The sequence below is a fragment of the Ranitomeya variabilis genome, chromosome 6 (assembly GCF_051348905.1).
Source record: "Ranitomeya variabilis isolate aRanVar5 chromosome 6, aRanVar5.hap1, whole genome shotgun sequence".
NCBI classification, from domain to species: domain Eukaryota; kingdom Metazoa; phylum Chordata; class Amphibia; order Anura; family Dendrobatidae; genus Ranitomeya; species Ranitomeya variabilis.
The window spans coordinates 551,703,175-551,725,446 of NC_135237.1; the positions used below are offsets into that span (position 1 = coordinate 551,703,175).

Here is a 22,272-nt window from a genome sequence, read left to right on the forward strand (position 1 = left end):
TGCTCCTATGTACAAGAATATAACTACTATAATACTGCCCCCTATGTACAAGAATATAACTACTATAATAGTGTCCCTATGTACAATATAACTACTATACTACTGCCACTATGTACAAGAATACAACTACCATATCACTGCCCCTATGTACAAGATATAACTACTATAATACTGCCCCCTATGTACAAGAATATAACTACTATAATACTGCCCCTATACACAAGAATATAACTACTATAATACTGCCCCTATGTACAAGAATATAACTACTATAATACTGCCTCCTATGTACAAGAATATAACTACTATAATACTGCTCCTATGTACAAGTATATAACTACTATAATACTGCTACTATATACAAGAATATAACTACTATAACACTGCCCCCTATGTACAAGAATATAACTACTATAATACTGCTCCCTATAGTTAATAAAGTAAGTATAGTAATATAATGATGGCTTCCAGCACCGCCTGACAGATCCTGATGTGTGGTATTAGGGTTTTTTGAGTTCTGCATAGTTTTCTGCGTCTTCAGATGTGAACTGAACCCAGCTCTTCCAACTAGAATACTCTTTTGTAACGAGCGGAGTCTTCATATAATGTTTCCATCTTCAATCTAGTAATTTATACAACCACTGGCAAAAATTATGGAATCACCGGCCTTGGAGGATGTTCATTCAGTTGTTTAATTTTGTAGAAAAAAAGCCGATCACAGACATGGCACAAAACTAAAGTCATTTCAAATTGCAACTTTCTGGCTTTAAGAAACACTTAAAGAAATCAAGAACAAAAAATGTGGTAGTCAGTAATGGTTACTTTTTGTAACCAAGCGTAGCGGAAAAATTATGGAATAATGAAAAACAAATAAAAAAACCCTCCAACACATCACTAGTACTTTGTTGCACCACCTCTGGCTTTTATAACAGCTTGCAGTCTCTGAGGCATGGACCTAATGAGGGTCACACAGGCCTCTTCATCAATCTGGATCCAACTTTCTCTGATTGCTGTTGCCAGATCAGCTTTGCAGGTTGGAGCCTTGTCATGGACCATTTTCTTCAACTTCCACCAAAGATTTTTAATTGGATTGAGATCCGGACTATTTGCAGGCCATGACATTGACCTTATGTGTCTTTTTTCAAGGAATGTTTTCACAGGTTTTGCTCTATGGCAGGATGCATCATCATCTTGAAAAATGATTTCATCATCCCTGTTATGAACTGGTGGCCTAGGAGCAGCATGAGACGTACTCTGGAGAAGGTGGTACCTGTACTGACCGCAGACCCTGAACTTAACACCACAACTAGAAGTAGCCGTGGAATGTACCTGTCACTCCCTAGACATCTCGACACAGCCGGAGGACTAATTACCCCTAGAGATAGAAAGGGGAAAACTATCTTGCCTCAGAGAAAATCCCCCACAAAGGATAGACAGCCCCCCACAAATATTGACTGTGAGAAGAGAGGGAAATAACATACGCAGACTGAAATCAGGATTTAGCAAAGGAGGCCAATTCTAGCTAAATAGAAAGAATAGGACAGAGTACTATGCGGTCAGTATTAAAACACTAGAAAATATCCACCACAGAAAATACAAAACTCCACAACTAACTAAAGGCATGGAGGGTATATCTGCATCTCCAGAGATACCAGCTTGGCTAAACAAATCCTTATACAGACCAAGCTGGACAAGACAAAACATGGAAGGTAACTAGAACGATCAGGCCCACAGCATGTGGACTGCAGAAAACAAAGCCAGCACTTATCTTTGTTGAAATGATCAGCAAGCAAGAGAGACCAGGCAGGGAAGTGAATCCTCCAGGAAACAATGGACAACTGGCACTAACCAAAGGGTCAAGCAAGACTAAATAGCCCAGTCAGAATTGCAATAAGTGGACACACCTAATGACTGCTGTGATCCAAAGACAGCAGCACTACCACTTATAACCACCGGAGGGAGCCCAAGAGCAGAATTCACAACACATCCCCAAACATCCTTTAAATTGATGGGATAAGAAAAGTGTCCAAAATATCAACATAAACTTGTGCATTTATTGAAGATGTAATGACAGCCATCTCCCCAGTGCCTTTACCTGACATGCAGCCCCATATCATCAATGACTGTGGAAATTGGCATGTTCTCTTCAGGCAGTCATCTTTATAAATCTTATTGGAACGGCACCAAACAAGAGTTCCAGCATCATCACCTTGCCCAATGCAGATTCACTATTCATCACGGAATATAACTTTCATCCAGTCATCCACAGTCCACGATTGCTTTTCCTTAGCCCATTGTAACCTTGTTTTTACTGTTTAGGTGTTAATGATGGCTTTCGTTTAGTTTTTCTGTATACAAATCCCATTTCCTTTAGGCGGTTTCTTACAGTTCGGTCACAGACGTTGACTCCAGTTTCCACCCATTCGTTCCTCATTTGTTTTGTTGTGCATTTCCTGTTTTGGAGACATATTGCTTTAAGTTTCTGGTCTTGACGCTTTGATGTCTTCCTTCTACCAGTATGTTTGCCTTTAACAACCTTCCCATGTTGTTTGTATTTGGTCCAGATTTTAGACACAGCTGACTGAACAACCAACATTGCGTGATGATTTACCCTCTTTTAAGAGTTTGATAATCCTCTCCTTTGTTTCAATTGACATCTCTCGTGTTGGAGCCATGATTCATGTCAGTCCACTTGGTGCAACAGCTCTCCAAGGTGTGATCACTCCTTTTTAGATGCAGACTAAAGAGCAGATCTAATTTGATGAAGTTGTTTTTTTGGGGGGTTTATGAAAATTCACAGGGTGATTCCATAATTTGTTCCTCAGAATTGAGTGATTCCATATTTTTTTCCCTATGCTTGGTTAAAAAAAAGTAACCATTACTGACTACCACATTTTTTGTTCTTGATTTCTTTTAGTGTTTCTTAAAGCCAGAAAGTTGCCATTTGAAATGACTTTAGTTTTGTGCCATGTCTGTGATCTGCTTTTTTTCTACAAAATTAAACAACTGAATGAACATCCTCCAAGGGCGGTGATTCCATAATTTTTGCCAGGGGTTGTAGTAAAAAAGGATTGTGATGGTGTGATGTTATGAGGTTATCATTTTGTGTATATTTATATTTTACTGATTATCATGGTGTTCTCTTGTAGGATGAGTTATTTGCGAATTGATGAATTGCTGCTATTTGCCATCTGATATCAGCCAACACAATCCTGTTGTTATCTATCCACAGGGTCAGTGAATAATGTTGTTTGTTAATATGCTAATGACATGTTGACCAAGCTTGTTGAAACGATGAGCCCCTGAGACCCACCCCCCTAACCTGTGAATGAAGAGAGGGACTTGTAAATATCAGGGAGGTGAGACACAGATCAGTCTGGTGTGGAATGATGATGTGAACACGTCAGAGAGAAGGGGAAGCATATGGACCATTTTTTATCCTCTGTCTGCTGGATTATTGGACTCTCATCTCCTTGGACTTTTGTCCAGTTACTGAACTGCATTCGTCTTCTGGACTATCTTATCCTTTGTGTGGTGGATCGTATATGGACCTTTCGTGTTTTTGCCTAAATAAAGGTCTTGGGATTGTTTACTATACTCTAGCTCTGTTGATTGTGTGATACCGGAGTAGGACCCTTTGACAAGGATCCACAGATTAGTTTCACTCGCCATGCATGGTGTCCTCAAAACAATTCTTGAAAAACTTCCAAAGCACAGAGGCGCCAATATTTATGCCACCAGAGTCTGGAATGCGCCATTCTTGCGATGCATCAGATCCCATCACTTTTGGAAATGCAGGAGAGAAGGGATAAACTTACAATAATGCAAATATTGTCTGATGGCGGATGGATGCGGCGGGCTGTCATCTAGTGATACATCCTCTGCGTTTTATTTACCAGACCCCCGTGGATTCTACAATGAAAAGCCATTTCAGACGCTTTCTATAGGAATAATGCAGGGGAGGCTTTGCCTCGGAGCAGCACGTTGCCAGTTTTATGCACCTACCCCGGCGGCGTACGGCTCGGCTACAATCTAGCAGTAGGGAAGCTGAATAATTGCATGCACTAAAAGTTTTATCAGCGTCTATAAATATATATCAGTGTACGCAGCTCTTCCCATAGAACACACACCTGGGTTTCTGGTCGCACATCATTAACGATGGCAGCGCTCGCTTCCTACAAGCACATTGCGGCCTTCACTGGAGCGGTAATGAGATGGACGGGCAAATCATCTGTCACCACGACGCGCGCCTGTGACAAAGGGCTTCATTAGATAGGACGGCTGTTCCCAAGTCCGCAGAGCCCCCCGCTGTCTTCTCTCGGTCAGCAGGACCGGATTCGAGGGCATGGGGCCTAATTAAAAGCCCTGCATTGGCCGGCGTTCACAGTCACGCCTATTGATTGTCACAGCCATGGAAATAGCTACCGACACACAATGGATACGGCTGGGACTTTACCGGGAGATGTGACCGCTCCGAAACGGCTGATTTCCAACATAGTTTTGCTTCCCCCATCTTGGTGCAATGTTTCGGTTTTGGCTACATAGACCTTCATATATACACTGCCTAAAAAAATAAAGGGAACACTAAAATACCACATCCTAGATATCTCTGAATGAAATATTCCAGTTGAAAATTTTTATTCATTGCATAGTGGAATGTGTTCATAAGAATAAAACATAACAATTATCAATGTAAATCAAAATGAAGATCCCATGGAGGTCTGGATTTGGAATGATGCTCAAAATCAAAGCGGAAAATGAAGTTACAGGCTGATGCAACTTCAGTGGAAATGTCTCATGACAAGCAAAAGATGCTCAGAATTGTGTGTGGCCTCCATGTGCCTGTATAATCTCCCTACAACGCCTGGGCATGCTCCTGATGAGGAAGCGGATGGACTCCTGAGGGATCTCCCCCCAGACCTGACCTAAAGCATCCGCCAACTCCTGGACAGTCTGTGGTGCAACGTGACGTTGGTGGATGGAGAAAGACATGATGACCCAGATGTGCTTAATCGGATTCAGGTCTGGGGAACGGGCGGGCCAGTCAATAGCTTCAATGCCTTCATCTTGCAGGAACTCCTGACACACTCCAGCCACGAGGTCTGGCATTGTCCTGCATTAGGAGGAACCCAGGGCCAACCGCACCAGCATATGGTCTCACAAGGGGTCTGAGGATCTGATCCCGGTAACTAATGGCAGTCAGGCTACCTCTGGCGAGCACACCGAGGGATGTGCCACCCTCCAAAGAAATGCCACCCCACACCATTACTGACCCACTGCCAAACCGGTCATGCTGAAGGATGTTGCAGGCAGCAGATCACTCTCCACGGCATCTCCAGACTCTGTCACGTCTGTTACATGTGCTCAGTGTGATCCTGCTTTCATCTGTGAAGAGCACAGGGCACCAGTGGTGAATTTGCCAATCCAGGTGTTCTGTGGCAAATGCCAAGCATCCTGCACGGTGTTGGGCTGTGAATTCAACCCCATCTGTGGACGTCGGGCACTCAGAACATCCTCATGGAGTTGGTTTCTAACCGTTTGTGCAGACACATGCACATTTGTGGCCTGCTGGAGGTCAGTTTGCAGGGCTCTGGCAGTGCTACTCTTGTTCCTCCTTGCACAAAGGAGGAGGTAGCGGTCATGCTGCTGGGTTGTTGCCCACCTACGGCCCCCTCCATGTCTCCTGGTGTACTGGCCTGTCTCCTGGTAGCGCCTCCAGCCTCTGGACACTACGCTGACAGACACAGCAAACCTTCTTGCCACAGCTCGCATTGATGTGCCATCCTGGATGAGCTGCACTACCTGAGCCACTTGTGTGGGTTGTAGAGTCCGTCTCATGCTACCACGAGTGTGAAAGCACAACCAACATTCAAAAGTGACCAAAACATCAGCCAGAAAGCAATGGTAGTGAGATGTGGTCTGTGGTCCCCACCTGCAGAACCACTCCTTTATTGAGGGTGTCTTGATAATTGCCAATAATTTCCATCTGTTGTCTATTCCATTTGCACAACAGCATGTGAAACTGATTGTCAATCAGTGTTGCTTCCTATGTGGACAGTTTGATTTCACAGGAGTTTGATTTACTTGAAGTTATATTCTGTTGTTTAAGTGTTTCCTTTATTTTTTTGAGTACTGTATATTTAAACCCAGATGCTTCATTTTGATCACCCAGGCACAGATAATACTGCCAACCTGTCTCTATCTAAAGGTACCTTCACACTGAACAACTTAACAACGATAACGATAGCGATCCGTGACGTTGCAGCGTCCTGGATAGCGATATCGTTGTGTTTGACACGCAGCAGCGATCAGGATCCTGCTGTGATATCGTTGGTCGGAGCTAGAAGGCCAGCACCTTATTTCGTCGCTGGATCACCCGCTGACATCGCTGGATCGGTGTGTGTGACACCGATCCAGCGATGTGTTCACTTGTAACCAGGGTAAATATCGTGTTACTAAGCGCAGGGCCGCGCTTAGTAACCCGATATGTACCCTGGATACCATTGTAAAAGTAAAAAAACAAACACTACATACTCACCTTCTGATGTCTGTCACGTCCCCCGCCGGCGGCTTCCCTGCACTGAATGTGTCAGCGCCGGCCGTAAAGCAGAGCACAGCGGTGACGTCACCGCTCTGCTTTACGGCCGGCGCTTACACAGTGCAGGGAAGTGGACGCCGGGGGACGCGACAGACACCGGAATGTAAGTATGTAGTGTTTGTTTTTTTAACATTTACACTGGTAACCAGGGTAAACATCGGGTTACTAAGCGCGGCCCTGCACTTAGTAACCCGATGTTTACCCTGGTTACCCGGGGACTTCGGCATTGTTGGTCGCTGGAGAGCTGTCTGTGTGACAGCTCTCCAGCGACCACACAACGACGAAACAGTGACGCTGCGGCGATCGGCATCGTTGTCTATATCGCTGCAGCGTCGCTTAATGTGACGGTACCTTAACTCTCTGGTACGGGGGTCTATCGGGCCAGGAGACCTCTAAAGTACATGCATCGCGTTCCATACTTAGAACATGAATGGGGCATTAGAGAGAGACAAAAACAAAGAGCAAAATAAGTTAGTCGTAGAAACACTTGAGCAACACTATCTGTGCCTACAATGCTCAGGAAAGATGGAGGGACAATACTGCCTCCATCTCTCCATGTAAATGTTACAGCCAAATGCACTGCTTCCTTTCTATCTTTCTCTATAAACATAGGAGAACATAGTATATAGCCTATCGGCTAACCTCAGAATAGGATATAGGCACAGATTGTACTGCCTCCCTGTCTTACCTATGATATTTACACAGCTCTCTAATGTGAAAAATCAGCAGGAATAAATATATGGATCACCATTTTTTTCCCACCTGTCATTAAGTATACAGGACATTGCCATTCACATAGCGCCCAGTGATCCTCCCAGAGTCTACCCACTAGCAAGGAAAAGTACTAAAAATGGAATTGTTTTGGAAAGCCTTAATATGTCTTGTGATGAGGTGAAGGTGATGATGGCAGCGTATTGTGCAGAGGTAACAATAATACCATACATAAATGCGGAGTCTCCTGATGAGCAAGAAAGCGGAAAAGGAAGGAAAGCGCACAACTTGTATTTTTTGTGTTAGTTTTTTGTGTGGCATTTTTATTTTTGGTACTTATTTTTTTACCATTCTGGCATAGACTACACACATTATATATATATATATATACAGTACAGACCAAAAGTTTGGACACACCTCATTTAAAGATTTTTCTGTATCTTCATGACTATGAAAATTGTACATTCACACTTATATACTTAACAAAAAAGTGTGAAACAACTGAAATTATGTCTTATATACTAGGTTCTTCAAAGTAGCCACCTTTTGCTTTGATGACTGCTTTGCACACTCTTGGCATTCTCTTGATGAGTTTCAAGAGGTAGTCACCAGAAATGATTTTCACTTCACAGGTGTGCCCTGTCAGGTGTAATAAGTGGTATTTCTTGCCTTATAAATGGGGTTGGGACCATCAGTTGTGTTGTGCAAAAGTCTGGTGAATACACAGCTGATAGTCCTACTGAATAGACTGTTAGAATTTGTATTATGGCAAGAAAAAAGCAGCTAAGTAAAGAAAAACGAGTGGCCATCATTACTTTAAGAAATTAAGGTCAGTCGGTCCGAAAAATTGGGCAAACTTGTGTCCCCAAGTGCAGTGGCAAAAACCATCAAGCGCTACAAAGAAACTGGCTCACATGAGGACCACCCCAGGAAAGGAAGACCAAGAGTCACCTCTGCTTCTGAGGATAAGTTTATCCGAGTCACCAGCCTCAGAAATCGCAGGTTAACAGCAGCTCAGATTAGAGACCAGGTCAATGCCACACAGAGTTCTAGCAGCAGACACATCTCTACAACAACTGTTAAGAGGAGACTTTGTGCAGCAGGCCTTCATGGTAAAATAGCTGCTAGGAAACCACTGCTAAGGACAGGCAACAAGCAGAAGAGACTTGTTTGGGCTAAAGAACACAAGGAATGGACATTAGACCAGTGGAAATCTGTGCTTTGGTCTGATGAGTCCAAATTTGAGATCTTTGGTTCCAACCACCGTGTCTTTGTGCGACGCAGAAAAGGTGAACGGATGGACTCTACATGCCTGGTTCTCACCGTGAAGCATGGAGGAGGTGTGATGGTGTGGGGGTGCTTTGCTGGTGACACTGTTGGAGATTTATTAAAAATTGAAGGCATACTGAACCAGCATGGCTACCACAGCATCTTGCAGCGGCATGCTATTCCATCCGGTTTGCGTTAAGTTGCATCATCATTTATTTTTCAACAGGACAATGACCCCAAACACACCTGCAGGCTGTGTAAGGGCTATTTGACCAAGAAGGAGAGTGATGGGGTGCTACGCCAGATGACCTGGCCTCCACAGTCACCAGACCTGAACCCAATCGAGATGGTTTGGGGTGAGCTGGACCGCGGAGTGAAGGCAAAAAGGGCCAACAAGTGCTAAGCATCTCTGGGAACTCCTTCAAGATTGTTGGAAGACCATTCACGGTGACTACCTCTTGAAGCTCATCAAGAGAATGCCAAGAGTGAGCAAAGCAGTCATCAAAGCAAAAGGTGGCTACTTTGAAGAACCTAGAATATAAGATATAATTTCGGTTGTTTCACAGTTTTTTGTTAAGTATATAATTCCACATGTGTTAATTCATCGTTTTGATGCCTTCAGTGTGAGTGTACAATTTTCAGAATCATGAACATACAGAAAAATCTTTAAATGAGGTGTGTACTATATATATATATATATATATATATATATATATATATATATATATATATATATATATATATATATATATATATATATATATATATATATATATAAATAATACACGCACACATATACATATATACCCATAGTAAGGGAAATAAGTATTTTATACCATGCGAATTTTGCAAGTTTTCCCACCTACAAAGAATGGAGAGGTCTGTAATTTTTATCGTAGGTACACTTCACAGACTCTAAAAAGATTTTCTATTGGGTTCAGCTCTGGAGACTGGCTAGACTTCAGGACCGTGCAATGCTTCTTACGGAGCCACTGCTTAGTTGCTATGGCTGTGTGTTTCGGGTCATTGTCATGATGGAAGACCCGGCTATGACCCATCTTCAATGCTCTGAGGGAAGGAGGCTGTTGGCCAAAATCTCTCAATACATGACCCCATCCATTCTCCCTTCAATACGGTGCCGTCGTCCTATCCCCTTTGCAGAAAAGCAACCCCAGAGTATGATGTTTCCCCCACCATGCTTCACGGTTGGGACGGTGTTCTTGGGGTTGTACTCATCCTTCTTCCTGCAACATGTGTAGTGGAGACCAAAAAGTTCTATTTTGGGCTCATCTGACCACATAACCTTCGCCCATGCCTCCCCTGGATCATCCATGTAGTCATTGGTGAACTTCAAACAGGCCTGGACATGTGCTGGTGTGAGCAGGGGGACCTTGTGTGCCCTGCAGGATTTTAATCCATGACGGCATAGCGTGTTACTAATGATAATGTTTGAGACTCTGGTCCCAGCTCTCTTCAGGTCATAGACCAGGTCCTCCTGTGTAGTTCTGGGCTGATTCCTGACTTTTCTCAGAATCATCCTTACCCCACGAGGCGAGACCTTGCATAGGATCCCAGACTGAAATTGACAGTCATCTTGTGTTTCTTCCATTTTCTAATAATTGCGCCAACAGTTGTTGCTTTCTCACCAATCTTCTTGCCTATTGTCACGCAGCCCATCCCAGCCTTGTGCAGGTGCATAATTTTGTCCCTGGTGTCCTTAGACAGCTCTTTGGTCTTGGCCATGGTGGAGAGGCTGGAGTGTGATTGAGTGAGTTGACAGGTGTCATTTATACAGGAGCAATTAATACAGGTAATGAGTGCAGAGTAGGAGGCTTCTTAAAGAAAAACTAACAGGTCTGTGAGAGCCAGAATTATTGCTGATTGGTCGGAGATCAAATACTTATTTTCCCCACTGTGTATATATAGATATATAAATAATTGTGGGCTCATTTTTATGAATTTCTACATTAAATGATTGGAATGCTTAAGTGTCGGAGACGAGCTGTAACTTCTAGATGGATGTACTCACCAGCTCGGCGTGCACTTTCAGGTGGGCTTGCAGCTTGTATTTGTCGGGGCTGGAGTAGTTGCAGGCGGGGGCCGGACACTTCATGGACAGGTTACTGTGCTTCTGGATGACGTGACGCTTCAGGCAGTTCTTGGTGATGGACGAGTAGCTGCACTGGGAGCAGTAGTACAGGTGCTCCCGCGTGTGAGTCCGGACGTGCATGTCATAGTGGACCTGATACCAGAACAGCTTACCTGGACATAGGAGAAGAAAGTACGAGCAAAATCACTCCAAGAAGGTCAGTGCCCTGCGTGCTGGACCATTTACTTCCATCCCGTCGCTTCTATATAATATATATATTGCCCACAGACTCCAGAGCACTGGCAATCAAACCTCTCAATCTCATTAGGTGATATGGAAAATTTACTGCCCTAAATTACCTGGTGTAAATGCCGCTGTTCTCCCGATTCCGGAGCCATTTTTCTTTTCTTCCAGCGCCTCTCCGTTCCCGAGATATGGCCTCCTCTTACATTTCTACAATGCGGCAGTTTTTACCAACTGGGCGTGGTTCTAAAGAGAAAAGTTGGGAATCACGCCCACTTGTTTATCAAGACTAGAATTAAATACAGGAACGGAGAGGCGTAAGAAGAAAAGAAAAACATTGCCGATTCAGGACAACAGCGGCATTTCCACCAGGTAACAACATTTTATATTTCTGGTAAGTGACATGTTCTCTTTAACCCCTTCACCTCTGGGCCATTTTCTGCTTTTTGTGCTTTCATATATTCTTATTCAGAGAGCCATAACTTTATTTTTCCATCCCCTTAGCCGTATGAGGGCATTTTTTTTTTTTTTTTTGCGGTACAAGTTGTCCTTTTGAATGGCACCACTCATTTTATCATGTGATGCACTAAAAGGGGGGGGGGGGGGGGAATACCAGGTGCGTTAAAATTGCAAAAAAAAAGCAATTCTATAATTGTTTTTATTTTACATGTCCAATATATGTAAACACTAATCTGTCAATATGATTCTCCAGGTCAGTATGAATACGTAGATACCAAACATCTATACTTTTTTTTTACTTAAGTGGTGAAAAAAAAAATTCAGAAAACATTTCTTGCTTAGGTCACCATTTTCCACCAGTAATTTTCATTTTTTGTGACCCGGGGCTGGGTGAGGGCTTATTTTTTGCACCCTGAGCTGACGGAGTTTATTTTACACCATTTTGGAGTTAATACGATGTTTTGATTGCCTCTTATTGCAATTTTATTGCGAAATTGCGGAGGCCCCCCCAAAAAATGCAATTTTGGAGTTTTGATTTTTTTTTTCTCGTTGCGCCATTTACCGATCGGATTCAATGATTTTACATTTCAGACGTTTATGAAAGCAGCATTACCAAATATGTGTATTTTTCTTGGTTTTTTTTTTTAAATGGGCAAAAGGGCGGGTGATTTGTTTCAGAATTTTAAAACCTTTTTTCTCACTTTTTACTTTTAACAGTCCTCTTAGGAGATATGAAGCTGCAATCGGTCGATCTCCTGTGCTATACATAGCAGTGCATCAGCTAAAATCATGATCTCCTGTGAATGCCGGCTATGAGCCAACGTTCACAGGAGTTTCGTAATGTCAACCCATCGGCACCCTGAGATCACGTGTAGTCGTGAAAGGACTTTAAAAGGATAAACTTCTGCAATCAGCGATGGCTCTGATCGCAGTTACTCTTGGTTGCTGGCTATGTAACAAAGTCGGAACCATAGGCTCCATAAGAATCGGAGTCCAGAGTCCCTTGTTTAGATGCATCGGAAGTCGCAAGCGAGCACTGTCGCTCTAAAGGGATGCAGACAGCTGTCCTACAAACTGTGTAAGTGTCTGCAGATCCGCCGATTCATTCAACCAGGGGACAGTGAAGGTGCGAGTGACCTGACACTTATCGCTAATCCACAGGATAAGGGATAAGTGTCCTATTAGGGACAAGTCTTCTCCGTTCTTACCGCAGTATTCGCATTCCAGTTCCCCGTAAACCTTCCTGATCTTCTGAAACAAGGTCACGGTCAATTGTCTCTTGTGCAGTCCATTCAAGATGGCCATAAAAGCCGCCGTCTCGCCAGAGTTTGGCGGCACTGGGTTTTCAGCCGGCAGAAGTCCTGCGCTTTCCGCCTCTATGGTGGTCTCTTTTTGGCTTTCGCGATGTTCATGTGAAATCCCATCGGCCAATGCCGTTGGCGTCGTAGGAGTCATCTCGTTCGTGACGTGATTGATGGCTGCGGATCCATCATTCGCACACAAATGATTGCTTTCTTTCTCTGTCAAACGACGCAGAAGATCTTCACTTGACACTTCCGGACCTTCATCAGGAGAGCTCGCTAGCTTTGGTGCTGTGCAACCTGCTAAATGACTCACTTGCTCAGAAACCAGCGATTGGGATGGATTACGTGCAGGTAAACCATCACTGTGGGCCACCCGAGACTGCTCGATACTGTTCTCTTGTATGAATGTTGGGTGCACCACTTCGTTAGCGTCTGGCGGAGCTTCACCATCAGCATCACCCAGAGCCTCTTGTTGGATGTCACTTCCCGGCTCCAGGAGACAAAAGCTGTGATTTATGGAATCGCTAAACATGGAGTCTTCCTGAAGGTCGGGGTGACCCTCTCGGATGTGAGCTTTCAATCTCAGGGTGCTGACAAACTTTTTGAAACATTTGGAGCAGACGTAGACAAAGGGATGCTTTCTGATGTGCAGCTCGAGGGACTGATACTTGGTGGCTCCATGATCGCAAAGCTCGCAAGCGAATGGCCTCTCGTCTCCATGTACCAGCATGTGTCTGTCTCTTTCCAGCTCATTTTTGAACTTGCGCTCGCAGGTGTGACAGTCGTACAAGAGCTGTCTCTTCCCCTCTCGGGTCAGTAACCTTAGTTCGTCGAAGTTGTCCTTCACTTTCTGGTCCAGGAGGTCGTGTGTCTCCTTTATGTGTTTGATGAGGTTCTTCACGTCGGAGTACTTTTTCTTGCAGAAGCGGCAGTGCTGCTTGATCTTCTTGTGGACGCGCTCCACGTGGACCTTCAGGTGACCTTTACTGAGGCAGCTGAAGGCGCAATGGTCGCAGCTGAACTTCTCGCCCGTGTGCTTCCGCATGTGAACGCTGAGGTTGGCTTTGATGGCGCTGGCGTAGTTACACAGGGGGCACTTGTATGGCTTCTCATTGGTGTGGATTCGCAGGTGGGTCTGAAGCGAGTGCTTGAATTTGAAGACCTTATTGCAATATTCGCAAGTGAAAATTTTAAGCTGGTTTGGACCGATCCTGAAAAAAAAAAAAAAAAAAAGAATCCATGTTTTATTCTGTCTGGCAGCAATATTAAAGTTACTGACCGAGGCGTTTGCTGAACTACAGCTTCCAGCTTTACTATTTTCAGGGGTGTTTGAGCCAGAAGCTTTTATCTATCTGTACATGTAAGACCTATGTGGTTCCATTCACCGGGACTTCCACTGACTGTCCGTGTGACCCGTTCCCTCCTTTAGCAAAATGGTCGTTATAAGGGGTATTCCCAGGGCTGTGAAGTTGGAGTCGGAGCCCATTTTGGTGGAGTCGGAGTCATGGAAATTGAGGAGTTGGAGGTTTGGCTTACCGACTCCACAGCCCTGGGTATTCCCATACCGGGCATTTATGGCACCACTGCTCTTTCTCACCCCGTCGCAAACAGTGAGGAACAGTGATTTAGATGCATGAGCGCGGCTTTCTCCATTCATTCTATGTCACTTTTCGGAACAAGAAGAGGAAAGCGAGCCACGTACAAGCCTCCTGTCAATACCTGAGGGGCCTTAGACTGGGAACCATTCCCTAAAAAGACCCATAAATCACAAATATTCGAGATGGGAATACCGTTTTCGAAGTGGTGATGGTTGTGTTTGTGCCGTGCCACGGAAATAGGCGGGAACAGCTCTCAATCAAGCCTGGGGGGGGGGGGTGGGGGGGACATGGGGAACAATGGTCGGCCTTCAAACAATCTAGTATTGATCATTAGGGTTGAGCAAAAACATCTGAGGGACACTGGTCCAACCGATGCAATGGTGGTCTGCAAAAATCCAATCACCGGCAGCGTCCCTGGCAACCCCGTGACGTCACAGACATGTAATGGTGTCCCACTGACCCTAATGAAGACGGGGGTGCCAGGGACAGCACAGGTAGGAACAGGTTCGCAGGGCTCTTGTCTAAGGGGCCACAGTCTACCAATCTGGCCCATGGACAAGGGTCCCGCAGATACTTTAACTCAAATTATCACCTATCCTATGGAGACCGGTGGAGAAATCAAATAGCATTGGGAGGTACCATAAGGTGAGTATTTCTTATTCTACAGGTCGGACAACCCCCTTAAGAATTGCTGATGTTTGCTGAAAAACTGGCTGCCTAAAAAACACAAGGGATTTCACACAGCTTTCCCACAGCTCTGAATGGTATACTGGCCAGTAATGGAAAAGTAGGTGAATCCCGGGGACGCTCCTTATATACAGCTGGTACGCAGCAGTATTTGGGACCTGTGGCCTCATACAGGTGACGGCAGAGCACCGATCCTTCAGGGACACATCGGGGAGCGCCACGGGAATTTGTGGAGAAAGGTTTATCCGGATGCTGCCTCCACCATTAATCTTCTGCACCGACATTTGCTGAACTTACGAATAGTAAATCTGAATCTTGTCTGCGCCGGGGGAGAACGTCTGATTGCAGAGCCACATCCAGGGCTCAGATCTACATCTAAGCGGAATTAGAGATGCTGAATATACACTCTCTGGAGAGCGGCATCACAAACCTAGAGCAAAAATCCAGCTGTGCCACCTCCAGAGATGAACTACAGCATCAATCCAGGACCTGACGACTGTCCCAGCGTCAAAAACAACTTTATTAAGCAATGATGAGCTGAGTGATAAAGGTACGTTATACATACATTAATGATCCTGAGTTACATCCTGTATTATACCCAGAGCTGCACTCACTATTCTGCTGGAGCAGTCACTGTGTACATACATTACAATACTGATCCTGAGTTACATCCTGTATTATACCCAGAGCTGCACTCACTATTCTGCTGGTGCAGTCACTGTGTACATACATTACTGATCCTGAGTTACATCCTGTATTATACTCCAGAGCTGCACTCACTATTCTGCTGGTGCAGTCACTGTGTACATACATTACATTACTGATCCTGAGTTACATCCTGTATTATACCCAGAGCTGCACTCACTATTCTGCTGGTGCAGTCACTGTGTACATACACTACATTACTGATCCTGAGTTACATCCTGTATTATACCCAGAGCTGCACTCACTATTCTGCTGGAGCAGTCACTGTGTACATACATTACTGATCCTGAGTTACATCCTGTATTATACCCCAGAGCTGCACTCACTATTCTGCTGGTGCAGTCACTGTGTACATACATCACATTACTGATCCCGAGTTACATCCTGTATTATACTCCAGAGCTGCACTCACTATTCTGCTGGTGCAGTCACTGTGTACATACATTACATTACTGATCCTGAGTCACATCCGGAATTACTGCAGAGCTGCACTCACTATTCTGCTGGTGCAGTCACTGTGTACATACATTACATTACTGATCCTGAGGTACATCCTGTATTATACCCCAGAGCTGCACTCACTATTCGGCTGGTGCAGTCACTGTGTACATACATTACATTACTGATCCCGAGTTACATCCTGTATTATACTCCAGAGCTGCACTCACTATTCTGCTGGTGCAGTCACTGTGTACATACATTACATTACTGATCCTGAGTCACATCCGGAATTACTGCAGAGCTGCACTCACTATTCTGCTGGTGCAGTCACTGTGTACATACATTACATTACTGATCCTGAGTTACATCCTGTATTATACCCCAGAGCTGCACTCACTATTCGGCTGGTGCAGTCACTGTGTACATACATTACATTACTGATCCTGAGTTACATCCTGTATAATACCTCAGAGCTGCACTCACTATTCTGCTGGTGCAGTCACTGTGTACATACATTACATTACTGATCCTGAGTCACATCTGGAATTACTGCAGAGCTGCACTCACTATTCTGCTGGTGCAGTCACTGTGTACATACATTACTGATCCTGAGTTACATCCTGTATTATCCTCCAGAGCTGCACTCACTATTCTGCTGGTGCAGTCACTGTGTACATACATTACATTACTGATCCTGAGTTACATCCTGTATTATACCCCAGAGCTGCACTCACTATTCTGCTGGTGCAGTCACTGTGTACATACATTACATTACTGATCCTGAGTTACATCCTGTATTATACCCCAGAGCTGCACTCACTATTCTGCTGGTGCAGTCACTGTGTACATACATTACATTACTGATCCCGAGTTACATCCTGTATTATACCCAGAGCTGCACTCACTATTCTGCTGGTGCAGTCACTGTGTACATACATTACATTACTGATCCTGAGTCACATCCGGAATTACTGCAGAGCTGCACTCACTATTCTGCTGGTGCAGTCACTGTGTACATACATTACATTACTGATCCTGAGTTACATCCTGTATTATACCCCAGAGCTGCACTCACTATTCGGCTGGTGCAGTCACTGTGTACATACATTACATTACTAATCCAGAGTTACATCCTGTATTATACCCCCGAGCTGCACTCACTATTCTGCTGGTGCAGTCACTGTGTACATACATTACATTACTGATCCTGAGTTACATCCTGTATTATACCCCAGAGCTGCACTCACTATTCCGCTGGTGCAGTCACTGTGTACATACATTACATTACTGATCCTGAGTTACATCCTGTATTATACCCCAGAGCTGCACTCACTATTCCGCTGGTGCAGTCACTGTGTACATACATTACATTACTGATCCTGAGTCACACCTGGAATTACTGCAGAGCTGCACTCACTATTCTGCTGGTGCAGTCACTGTGTACATACATTACATTACTGATCCTGAGTTACATCCTGTATTATACCCCAGAGCTACACTCACTATTCTGCAGGTGCAGTCACTGTGTACATACATTACATTACTGATCCTGAGTCACATCCGGAATTACTGCAGAGCTGCACTCACTATTCTGCTGGTGCAGTCACTGTGTACATACATTACATTACTGATCCTCAGTTACATCCTGTATTATCCTCCAGAGCTGCACTCACTATTCTGCTGGTGCAGTCACTGTGTACATACATTTCATTACTGTTCCTGAGTTACATCCTGTATTATGCTGCAGAGCTGCACTCACTATTCTGCTGGTACAGCCACTGTGTACATACATTACATTACTGATCCTGAGTTACATCCTGTATTATACCCCAGAGCTGCACTCACTATTCTGCTGGTGTAGTCACTGTGTACATACATTACTGATCCTGAGTTACATCCTGTATTATACCCCAGAGCTGCACTCACTATTCTGCTGGTGTAGTCACTGTGTACATACATTACTGATCTTGAGTTACATCCTGTATTATACCCCAGAGCTGCACTCACTATTCTGCTGGTGCAGTCACTGTGTACATACATTACATTACTGATCCTGAGTTACATCCTGTATTATACCCCAGAGCTACACTCACTATTCCGCTGGTGCAGTCACTGTGTACATACATTACATTACTGATCCTGAGTAACATCCGGAATTACTGCAGAGCTGCACTCACTATTCTGCTGGTGCAGTCACTGTGTACATACATTACATTACTGATCCTGAGTTACATCCTGTATTATACCCCCGAGCTGCACTCACTATTCCGCTGGTGCAGTCACTGTGTACATACATTACATTACTGATCCTGAGTCACATCTGGAATTACTGCAGAGCTGCACTCACTATTCTGCTGGTGCAGTCACTGTGTACATACATTACATTACTGATCCTGAGTTACATCCTGTATTATACCCCAGAGCTACACTCACTATTCTGCTGGTGCTGTCACTGTGTACATACATTACATTACTGATCCTGAGTTACATCCTGTATTATACTCCAGAGCTGCACTCACTATTCTGCTGGTGCAGTCACTGTGTACATACATTACATTACTGATCCTGAGTTACATCCTGTATTATACTCCAGAGCTGCACTCACTATTCTGCTGGTGCAGTCACTGTGTACATACATTACATTACTGATCCTGAGTTACATCCTGTATTATACCCCAGAGCTGCACTCACTATTCTGCTGGTGCAGTCACTGTGTACATACATTACATTACTGATCCTGAGTTACATCCTGTATTATACTCCAGAGCTGCACTCACTATTCTGCTGGGGCAGTCACTGTGTACATACATTATATTACTGATCCTGAGTTACATCCTGTATTATACTCCAGAGCTGCACTCACTATTCTGCTGGTGCAGTCACTGTGTACATACATTACATTACTGATCCTGAGTTACATCCTGTATTATACCCCAGAGCTGCACTCACTATTCTGCTGGTGCAGTCACTGTGTACATACATTACATTACTGATCTTGAGTTACATCCTGTATTATACTCCAGAGCTGCACTCACTATTCTGCTGGTGCAGTCACTGTGTACATACATTACATTACTGATCCTGAGTTACATCCTGTATTATACCCCAGAGCTGCACTCACTATTCTGCTGGTGCAGTCACTGTGTACATACATTACATTTCTGATCCTGTGTTATATCCTGTATTATACCCCAGAGCTGCACTCACTATTCTGCTGGTGCAGTCACTGTGTACATACATTACATTACTGATCCTGAGCTACATCCTGTATTATACTCCAGAGCTGCACTCACTATTCTGCTGGTGCAGTCACTGTGTACATACATTACATTACTGATCCTGAGCTACATCCTGTATTATACTCCAGAGCTGCACTCACTATTCTGCTGGTGCAATCACTATATACATACATTACATTACTGATCCTGTACTGATCCTGAGTTGCATCCTGTATTATACCCTAGAGCTGCACTCACTATTCTGCTTGTGCAGTCACTGTGTACATACATTACATTACTGATCCTGTACTGATCCTGAGCTACATCCTGTATTATACTCCAGAGCTGCACTCACTATTCTGCTGGTGCAGTCACTGTGTACATACATTACATTACTGATCCTGAGTTACATCCTGTATTATACCCCAGAGCTGCACTCACTATTCTGCTGGTGCAGTCACTGTGTACATACATTACATTACTGATCCTGAGTTACATCCTGTACTATACCCCAGAGCTGCACTCACTATTCTGCTGGTGCAGTCACTGTGTACATACATTACATTACTGATCTTGAGTTACATCCTGTATTATACTCCAGAGCTGCACTCACTATTCTGCTGGTGCAGTCACTGTGTACATACATTACATTACTGATCCTGAGTTACATCCTGTATTATACTCCAGAGCTGCACTCACTATTCTGCTGGGGCAGTCACTGTGTACATACATTACATTACTGATCCTGAGTTACATCCTGTATTATACTCTAGAGCTGCACTCACTATTCTGCTGGTGCAGTCACTGTGTACATACATTACATTACTGATCCTGAGCTACATCCTGTATTATACTCTAGAGCTGCACTCACTATTCTGCTGGTGCAGTCACTGTGTACATACATTACATTACTGATCTTGAGTTACATCCTGTATTATACTCCAGAGCTGCACTCACTATTCTGCTGGTGCAGTCACTGTGTGCATACATTACATTACTGATCCTGAGTTACATCCTGTATTATACCCCAGAGCTGCACTCACTATTCTGCTGGTGCAGTCACTGTGTACATACATTACATTACTGATCCTGAGTTACATCCTGTATTATACCCCAGAGCTGCACTCACTATTCTGCTGGTGCAGTCACTGTGTACATACATTACATTACTGATCCTGAGTTACATCCTGTATTATACTCCAGAGCTGCACTCACTATTCTGCTGGGGCAGTCACTGTGTACATACATTACATTACTGAAATGAAGCAGACTGTGAGCATCCTTTGTGCTACCTGCTGGAGTGAGCGGCCTGCTCCTGCGGGACCTGTGGGATGGCATATTCCTGGTATCCTTTCCTCAGTCCCTGCTCGGCCTCCGCCACCTGCACATTTACTTCGGGCTCCATGGCCGGAGCTGCGGCCTCTATGGGGACTATTTTTGTTGCTCCTGCAAGAAAAAGAAAAATGTAAGGAGCTTTATAACGACCCCAGAGACCCCCATTGACGATATATGGGGCGACACTGCTGTTCTCTGAGAAGCAGCTGTGCAGGTAAACGCAGCAAAATGAGAGACAGTTGTGCAGCCGCTTCATGCTCAGGATTGGGGTGGCACACAGGATGGACCCTCAAACACTAAAAGGTGAAAGCAAAGCCCCCTACAGGGAGTTTTCCCATCGGTAGAGGTGACGGTCTATCACTACGATGAGCACACACACTTATTATATGCATGGTGCTGTTCCTCTCATTCCTCCTGGCAATAAATTGAATAATCTATATATATATCTAATGTATACGTGTGTGTGTGTGTGTGTGTGTGTGTGTGTGTGTGTGTGTGTGTGTGTGTGTGTGTGTGTGTGTCAAGCCACGCCCACTCCACATATCCCCGCCCACTTCGCATAGCCACACTCACTGCACACGCAAAGCCATTCCACATGGCCCACGTAGTTAGCTCAAACAGGCTGAGACACTTTCCCCTCGAAGCCACCCTGCAAAACTCACTGGCTGCGACGTCCTAGCCGCTGCGAGCTACCTTCTGGGCCGCCGCCTTCAGAGTATCAGTGCGCGGCAGGCACAGGCCACATCTAGCTCCGTCATGTCTAGAATGTAGTTGCTCCTGTGAGGCATGACATCAAGGGAAATGAAGGAGCCTCATGGATAACACCGCTGTTCTCATATCAGGAAGTTGCTGTGCACGTGTGAGGGGAAGAGAGGAGTGAGGGGAAAATGAGAGGAGTGAGGGGAAAATGAGTGAGAGGTGTGAAAGGGAAAATGAGTGAGAGGTGTGAGGGGGAAAATGAAAGGTGTGGGGGGAAATGAGAGGAGTGAGGGGAAAATGAGAGGAGTGGGGGGAAAATGAGAGGAGTGAGGTGAAAATGAGAGGAGTGAGGTGAAAATGAGAGGAGTGAAGTGAAAATGAAGAGGTGTGATGAAAATGAGAGGAGTGAAGGGAAAAAGATGTGAGGGGGAAAATGAGAGGAGTGAGGTGAAAATGAGAGGAGTGAAGTGAAAATGAAGAGGTGTGATGAAAATGAGAGGAGTGAGGGGGAAAAGATGTGAGGGGGGAAATGAGAGGAGTGAAGCGGAAAATGAGATGGCGTGATGAGAAAATGAGAGAAGTGAGGAGCTGCTGCAGTATGAGGCTGTGTATAGAGAAGTCTGAGGCGCTGCAGGTGGAGGCGGTGTATAAAGCCACAGTCACACGTTGAGTATTTGGTCAGTATTTTACCTCAGTATTTATAGTATTGTTTTACTCCAAGTTTTAGCTTACAAATACTGAAGTAAAAATACTGACCAAATACCGTGTGAACGAGGTCTAAAGGAGAAAAGTGCGGTGCTGCAGAAGAAGTAGGCTGTGTATACGATACGCTTTATTGCAATTTCTCTGAGGATCAACTGTTTCCAATTGTATATGGAAGAGGAGTGTGAGGTGCTGCCGGAGGAGGCGACTATAA

The 22,272-nt window shown here is 44.5% G+C and overlaps 1 protein-coding gene across 2 annotated transcripts in view; it reads right to left on the reverse strand.

Moving 5' to 3' along the window:
- The window catches only part of ZFAT (zinc finger and AT-hook domain containing), a 187,687-nt gene that overhangs the window by 94,215 nt on the left and 71,200 nt on the right, over window positions 1-22,272 (reverse strand). For both annotated transcript variants that reach the window (XM_077271269.1, XM_077271270.1), the window contains exons 6-8: window positions 20,615-20,768; window positions 12,578-13,884; window positions 10,608-10,840 (exon numbers count right to left, since the gene is read on the reverse strand). In XM_077271269.1, coding sequence (XP_077127384.1) covers window positions 10,608-10,840; window positions 12,578-13,884; window positions 20,615-20,768 — 1,694 coding nt within the window. The remainder of the gene's footprint in view (window positions 1-10,607; window positions 10,841-12,577; window positions 13,885-20,614; window positions 20,769-22,272) is intronic.